Source organism: Gossypium raimondii, chromosome 4 (genome assembly GCF_025698545.1).
Source record: "Gossypium raimondii isolate GPD5lz chromosome 4, ASM2569854v1, whole genome shotgun sequence".
NCBI lineage: Eukaryota > Viridiplantae > Streptophyta > Magnoliopsida > Malvales > Malvaceae > Gossypium > Gossypium raimondii.
Window position 1 is genome coordinate 36,694,881 of NC_068568.1, and position 8,585 is coordinate 36,703,465.

The 8,585-nt window shown below is 35.2% G+C and overlaps 1 protein-coding gene across 1 annotated transcript; it reads left to right on the forward strand.

Moving 5' to 3' along the window:
• The first annotated feature begins 2,576 nt into the window (after positions 1-2,576).
• On the forward strand, positions 2,577-5,046 carry LOC105780450 (uncharacterized). Its single transcript, XM_012604796.2, has 6 exons — positions 2,577-2,864; positions 3,599-3,697; positions 3,780-3,888; positions 3,995-4,066; positions 4,203-4,208; positions 4,512-5,046. The coding sequence occupies exons 1-6, from the start codon at positions 2,683-2,685 to the stop codon at positions 4,629-4,631; spliced, it is 588 nt and encodes a 195-aa protein (XP_012460250.1). The 5' UTR covers positions 2,577-2,682; the 3' UTR covers positions 4,632-5,046.
• The last annotated feature ends 3,539 nt before the right edge of the window (positions 5,047-8,585 follow it).

The following is an 8,585-nucleotide window of genomic DNA, read 5'->3' on the forward strand; positions in this document are numbered from 1 at the left end:
TAGCATTCTTGCTAGGTGAGAAATATTTCATAAGGAAGCGTTCTGCCAAATCTTGCCATGTGGTAATGGAATCTGGTGAAAATGAGTTCAACCAGGCTTGAGCTCTGTCCCTTAGTGAATATGGGAACAAATTTTATCTTAGTGCATCTTCCTGTACTCAGGCTAACTTGAAGGAATCAATCACCTCCATAAAAATCTGAGGTGAAGGTGAGGATCTTCAATAGACATTCCATTAAACTGACCCATTGTCTGAAGCATTTGGAACATAAATGACTTCAACTTGAATTTTTGTGCCTCGATCTCAGGCCTTCTAATTTTCGAACTAAGCTCATTAAATAGTGGCATAGCATACTGTCTTAAGGCTCTATTCCTGTCATCAGCAACAAGGATGGATTTTGAGCATGATCTGCTCTATTTCCTTGATTTTAGTTTTCAAGGTTTATCTTTACGGTCCTTTTTTGAGCTGTTTGTCTTGTCCTTTGTCTAAAAGTCCTTTCAATTTTAGGATCTACGAGGAGTAAGTTAATAATTTGATCAATACTCATAAACACCTGAAACAATCAAAAAAAGTAATGGAATTAAAGTTTAACAAAAAAAGTAACAAAAATGCAAAATTAACAATTTCACAAATAATGTCCTTTAAAATAGGTCCCCAGCAAAGACATCAAAAAATTGAAATGATGGAAATGTGCAAGTGTAGACAATCGTAATAAGTAATAAAGTGAAAAGTTTGTCAAGTTATCGTACCCACAGGGCTTGTACAAGCAAGTATTTATGAAATGTAAATTTAAACAAATTGGACAAGGAAGATATATTGATTTGTAAGAGGTGATCTAAAAACTAAAAATTAACTAAGTAACCAACTAAAATAAAAAGTAAAATTCCAATGCACAATTTAAAAAAGGTTTTAATCAATATGACATAAGCGTGTTAAAGTAATCTCATTTTAACTTAGAATTATTAAAACTATTTTCATGTTATTACGAATAATTTCATGGCAACTTGGTCTTTTATTAACTAATGCACATACATACTTAATTAATCAATCTATTAAACATATTCCTATGTTAAATTAATTAATCAATTTTCATAAGCAAGTATAAGATAGAGTGAAGTAACAATATATTTGTATCTTTGAAATAGTTTAATCACAACAACCATACAAGTTATACAAGGTAAGAATATTGTTTAATACTATTGCTAATCTAACCCACTTTTACACTTAGAAGATTAAACATGCACCAATTAAATATTTTGTCCATTAATTACAATTTCAATCCGATTAATAATTAATTCATTTGTTACCTTACAATTATAATGCAAGCATAACATAGGCATGATTTTATCTAATTGACCAAATTACCAAGGCCTATAACAACACAAACATGATTTTAACAATGTAAGTAACAGAACGCAATCAATCTAACACAAACACAAATTAAGTCATTTTAATTAAAATAGAAGCATCAAAACAATAAGTATTCATGTTTATGATCACAAAATAAACTTAAAAAGATAAAGAGAAGAGAACTAGAAGGCAAATCCCGATGATTCTCCGAAGCTAGAGTAGTGTGCTTCTCTTCCTCTCTGCTTGTTCTGCCGATCAAAGGCCTTCAAAAAGACTTGATTGCTGCTACTATGAGGGGCTTGCTAACTCTTTCTAAAGAGGGGAAATCGGCAAGGGAAAGAAAGATGGGAAAACAATTAGAAGGCAAAAGAAAGAAATAATAGAAGAGTAATGGATAATTGTTGGATGAATGAGATAATGAGAAATGATGAGGTGAGGAAATGTATTTATAGTGGGAGATGACAGCTTGTATTAGCTAAAAATAGCAGTCAATCTCCTTTCCCATGGTCAGCCCTTGATAGTAGGGAGAGGGGTTGAGATGGCTTTGCTAAATTTAGCTTAATGCCACAAATGAATATGCACCAAAAGTGGAGGGGTTGGAACGGGTTTAGGCAAAAGTTTAAGGCTGGTTTGCAAGTAATATAATAATATTAATTAGCTTATTTGGGTAGCAATTGGGTCGGCATTGGGCTGCTATCTTGGGCTCTTCCATCTTCCCTCTTTAGTTGCTCATTTTAGGCCCTTTTTGTCCACTTTAAGTTGTTAGATTTTTCTCGATAAAATTCACTTGGATCAATTGATTCAAATAATTCCAAGAGCAAGAATTTGGGTTCTCTATGGTTGTTAGTTCATCATATTAAGCCTCAAGGTGTTTCGGTACTTGAATCATTAAATGATGAATTAATATGTAAATTAAAATAATTTGAAAACTATAAATAATAATTACAATAAAGTGCTAAAATTTATATTTGTGAATATAAATATTATTTAATTTTATTAATACCTTATGTAATTTATTATCTATATTTTAGATTTTATTGTAAAAAAAGTGCATGTTAATATTTAAATCCTACTTATAACAGTATATCATGTAAAACAAAATATAATGTAAATGAAATAAAATAAATAAAACAGTACTGAAAAGATCAACTCAATATCATGAAACGGGAAACGACGTCGTGGCGTACACCAGAGGAACCAGATTTGTTGTCCCTGGTAAGCTCGATATCAACATATCATAAACCCTACTCATTGTTTGTTTATTCAACGCTTCAGCACCATTTCAAATTCTAATTAAAAGACCAGGAGAAAGGAAAATCAGCTACGCCACACTCATGGCAACGCTTATCAGAAATTCGCTGATGAAGGCATTGATTGTTATTTTCTTTGCATCAGTAGCCACCGCCACAGGCGACGCCCCATTCATCGTCGCTCACAAGAAGGCATCGTTGACCAGACTCAAATCAGGTTCCGAACGCGTTTCTGTCTCCATCGACATCTACAACCAAGGCTTCTCGTGCGTTTCTCTTTCCTTTTTCTTTCCCTTTACTTCAATCTAGATTTAGCTATGATTTTTCCTTCAAGATGAAATTTCTAAATTTTGAATCCATCCTCAATTTTGAGTTGAATTCGAGCTGTTTTTATTATTTTATTTAGCTTTCGATTTCCTTTTTAAGCTTTGCGTGATAAGTAGCTGATTTGAATATGAGAGAGATCACATTTTCTTTTGAGGTGATTCAAGAGAAAATATGTGGATTTGAAGCGAATTTCATTTTTTTTTTCGGTTATTTGGATCTGAGAGAAATGGAATGAAATTGTAAATCCGATTCTTTCAATAGGAATTTTATTCCTTTTTAACCTTTGCGATTAGAGAATATACTTAGGCACGCTTTTGTTTTTTTTTTTTTTGCTTATAACTTTCTCTGCTCTAAGGTTTTGCATATTTCATGGTTTTTCAATTATTATTATTATTATTATTATTATTATTATTCATGTTAAGCCTGATCTAACCTCTTTGATCATCAATTCTAATTGGAGATTGGTTTTTCTATATGATCCAATATAATACTTGAATAATATTGCTGAAATTTTCGGAAACTTCTACAGTGGTAGTATGAAGCCTTTTATATTTCTTCCTCTTTTGATGTTTTTTCGAATTCACAAGTGAAGTTTTCTAGATTTCTCTTGAGCTTTTGTGTTTTCGGGATATTATCTTGAGGAACAATCTTTCTGGGGAAAAAAATGATTCAGGACAGCATATGATATGAGTCTCCTCGATGATAGCTGGCCTCAAGATATGTTTGATATTGTCAGTGGCAACACTTCACGGTCGTGGGAAAGACTTGATGCGTGAGTTTTGCTTTTGTTTAATTCTATTAATATGTTATTCCTAGATTGGATTAATAAAAATGCAGAACTTTGCTATCTGCAGTGGTGGTCTTCTATCTCATTCATTTGAACTAGAGGCCAAAAAGCAAGGAATGTTCTATGGTGCCCCGGCAGTAATTACTTTCCGCATTCCCACAAAGGCTGCTTTGCAGGTTTGAGATCAAAACTGAGTGTAGTTTCCTTAAATTTTAAGGGAAAAGAAAAGAAAATGTGGAGAAAGAAAAAGCTTTGACGCTCTAATTTGTTGTGTCTTTTTAGGAGGCATATTCAACTCCAATCTTGCCATTAGATGTTCTTGCAGAAAGACCTCCTGAGAAGAAGTTTGACTGGGTAAGTTTTGTGTGGAATAACAGTAATCAATGAATCATAGCTATTCAATATCTTTTTTCCTTTTCTAAATGTTACTAATGGTTTTCTGTTTTTGTTTTTTCGTGGGATGTGCTTTGGTGGTGACTAAATATTGAAGGCTAAGGTATAAATGATTCTTATTTATCCTTTTCGAAATGATCATGCTTCTAAAATTTGGATGGATAAGAACTGAGATGCTTGCAGAGATAAGCATATTTGATTCAGGAAAAGATAATATGCATCCATTTTTTGTAACATTTTTGCTCTTCGTGTTACTAGTAGTGGTTGGGTTTTCATTGCGTGACAATTTAAATAAAATGGATGCATGATGACCCTTCTAGTTCTCGGCCTTTGATTTATGGAGTGCATAAACTGCTAGCTATGACCGATCCCTTGAAATTAATATATAAGCCTTCTATGTCTGCAGAGGTTGCTGGCTAAGTATGGATCTCAAATCTCTGTGATATCAATTGTGGTTCTATTCATCTACCTGATTGTGACACCATCAAAATCCACTGCTGCAAAAGCAAGCAAGAAGAAGCGCTAAGTAAAGTAGATGTGCTGAGAAAAGCCGACCTTTCTTTTTCTTTGCAGTTAAATAGGGTTTCCCTTTGTTGTTGTTTTTTAATTTTTCTTTTATTACGGTTAGAACATATGTTATCGGGAATTTCTATTCAAATGAGTTTAGCACAAGAAGAATCAACTGATTCCTAGTTCATAGGGCTAGTAAACTTGATTGAAGTAAGTAATGCTAGGAGTGGATTAAGTAATATTACAGTGATGGGGTGTCAATTTTGAAATTTGACACTTATGATTGTATTGTTATGTTATGCTGATAAAGTTGGTGAGTCGTTATATGCATACAACATTGCATTAGATGTGATTGAAGTTAGGGATGAAAAACCCTAGACTAGACTCTGAGGGTTACCAGCCTTATAAATGAAGGAGCTTTTGTTTTTTTATATCATGGAATTGGTAGCTTGATGAGGTAGCCCCCATGTAGTTTGTGGGTTGTGGCTATTTTCTAGAACAATAATTCAAATTTCTTTTTTCTGTATTAGCATTATCCAACAAAAAACTATTTAAGATCGTTGAGAATGTGATTGTTAGATTAATGTAAGCGTGAACATGAGATACTTTTCCAATCCAAAACATGGATTGTAATAAGTTCTCTTACTGACAGTGTCAGCAAACTAGTATTCAAAATGACAAAACACAAGCAAATTCTTTATCCCACAGTTAATGCTGGAATTCTTAACATGTCATACCAACAATTATTCGCAAACCTCTCGTCATAAGTAATAACCAAATAGAGGGAAGGAGAGTAGTGTAGCGGTTAACATGTTTGTAATGCTAGCGTCCATCCGAAGTTCGAACTTGTACCTCATTAATGCTACTGAGGCAACACAACTATATAGTTGAATTAGATCATCACGCTTTGCTAATATAAGCCCAAGTTGAACGCGCCTTTAAATGTAGAGTTGAGACTCGGTAAAATGAAAGAAGAAGAAGAAGATGATGATGACGATGATTCCTAAACTTGACAGCTACCTGTTTCACAGAAGGATTCCTTGTACCAAATATATGTTGCCAGCCTTTTTTCTTAAAACAAAAATCAAGAATTAGACAATTAAAATGACCATATACTTATTGATCCTTGACCACAATGTTAAAATGGCAACACAAGCAATGTTTATATTGTTTATGTTGGTCAATTGGTCTGGTTATTTTTTTCTGTGCTGGTTTATTAATTGAGTCTTCAGCCTTGTTCTTGTTTTCTAGCATAGTGGTTTGTCATGGGATGTGTTCCTAGTTTTAAGGGTAGTGGCTTGTCATGGGATGTGTCCCTAGTTTTAAGGGTAGTGGTTTGCCATGAGATGTAAGCTTATATAAGGCATTTAGTTGGTTTCAGAAATAATCGATCAGTTCAGTTCAGTTGCCTTTGTTTTTATTGTTTTCCTCTGTTATATGTTGTGTGTCCAACATTTTGGTATCCGAACCAGGTTTCTATATTGTTTGTTGTGTCTCCTCTCGGCAAAATGAGCGACCTTTATGTCATCGGTGGAGTTAAGAAGCTCAATAATCAGAACTACAACACTTGGTCTACATGTATGACATCTTGCTTGCAAGGCCAAGACTTGTGGGAGGCGGTGAATGGAAACGAAACTACACAACCTATGGTAGATCCTACAAGTGATACGATGCGGAAATTAAAGTGGGCAAATCAATTTTTTCTTTGAAGACGACAATTGAAGAGGACGTGCTGGAGCATATTCGAGATGCCAAAACTCCTAAAGAAGCGTGGGATACATTGGCAAGTTTATTCTCTAAGAGAAACGACATGAAGCTTCAACTTCTCGAGGGCGAGTTAGTGTCGATGGGGCAACGTGACATGACAATCTCGCAATATTTCTACAAGGTGAAGATGTTATGTAGAGAGATTGGTGATTTGGATCCACAAGCTTCGATCAAGGACACCAAGGTGAAGAGGATAATCATCCATGGTTTGAGACCAGAGTTCAGAGGCTTTATGGCTGTAGTACAAGGATGGCAAACCAAACATCACTTGTTGAGTTCGAGAATTTGCTTGCTGGTCAAGATTCGTTAGAGAAGAATACGAGAGGAGTTCCACCAAGATGGGGAGTAGCAAGTTCTTTGTGTCAATAAGAGTAGTTGGAATTCCAAGCAACAAGATGGATCGAAAAGGAACGAGGACAAGGCAAATACTTTTCGGGTTGAAAGGGGTTCTCATGTAGGGGGGTTGCGAAGCCCCAGACAGGGTCACAAGGCGCATGTTTGTTGGTCAAAGAAAAATCTCATTGAAACTAATGTTGCTACTGTCAACAATGAAGAATGGGATGTTGAGGCACTGTTTGTTGCGAAAAAGGAGATGGCTCTTACAGTTGTAACATTCAATCAAATCGATTATGAGAACAATTGGATTGTTGATTTGAGTTGCTCAAATAACATGACAAGTGATAAGAAGAAGTTACATAATTTGTCAAAATACATAGGAAGTTGTGTGGTGGTGACTGCAAACAACTCGAAGTTATCGATAACTTATGTCGGTAAAATTGTAATCCTTCCTTCGCATAGTACTACTAAGGTGTCATTGCAAAACATTTACCATGTACCGGGGATAAAGAAAAGTATTTTTTCGGTATAATAGTTAACATCTTCAGGACATTATGTTTTGTTCGGTCTTAAAGATGTGAAGGTTTATTGCAACCTAGAGACTGCTAAGGAGCCGGTGATTCAAAGGCGAAGATTACAATTGATCTATGTGATGGCTGTTGAAGTTGCATACATGGACAAGACGAGGAAAAATGAGACAGTTGATTTATGGCACTTGAGGCTGAGCCATGTTAGCAATTCCAAGCTAGGCGTGATGATGAAGAAGTTGATGTTGAAGAGTCTTCCGCAACTTGAAGTGAGGATGGATATGGTTTATGCAGGCTGCTAGTATGGGAAAGCACACCAACTTCCTTATGAAGGGTCTAAATTTAAAGCAAAGGAACTATTAAAGTTAATCCATTCTAATGTATTCGGACTGGTCAAGCAAGCTTCTATTGGTGGGATGAAGTAAATGGTTATGTTTATCGATGATTTTTTCAAATTTGTGTGGGTTTATTTTATGAAGGAAAAATAAAAAACTCTCACAAAGTTTAAGGAGTTTAGAGAGGTGGGTGAAGCAGATATTGGTAAAGGGATTCGTTGTTTATGCACCGACAATGGAGGAGAGTATACCTCAAGTGAGTTCTTGAATTTTCTTAGAGAGTGTCAAATATGTCACCAGTTCACATGACTAAGTACCTCACAACAAAACGACGTGGCTAAAATGAAGAATAGGTACCTGACAGAGATATATTGTAGTATCCTTTACACGAAAAATGTCCCGGGACGGTTTTGGGCGGAAGCAATGAAGACAAACGCTTTTGTAATCAATAAGCTTCCTCAAGAAAATGTTATCTTTTCTTTCTTCTCTTGAGAAATTGTGGAGCATGACACCTATAGTTAGTTATTTTTGAGTGTTTGAATATGTATGTCATGTATTTGTTCCTGATCATTTACATAGCAAGATGGACAAGAAAGTTGTTAGGTGTATTTTGTAGGATATGACAGCCAAAGAAAAGGGTGGAGATGCTATGATCCTATAACCGGAAAGTGTTATACATCTCGAAATGTGGCGTTTGATGAATCATCTTTATAGTGGCCATTGGAGAAGGAGGTATCACCACAATCAGATGCTTGTAGGCATGAGTGGCAAGATTCTCAAATTCACTTAAGTTTGGGAAAAGTTGAGGTTGCTGATGATGACGTTAAAACTCAAAATCCTTGGTGAATTGGTGTGCACAAGCATCCATTTGAAACTGATGTGCTTCAGCATCTAACCAAAATTGATGTGCATCAACCATCGAATGAAAAAGATGAGCCGAATGAACCGAAAGCACCAGCTCCGCTTAGGAAATCAGAAAGTGTCAGAAATCCAAATCCCAAGTAT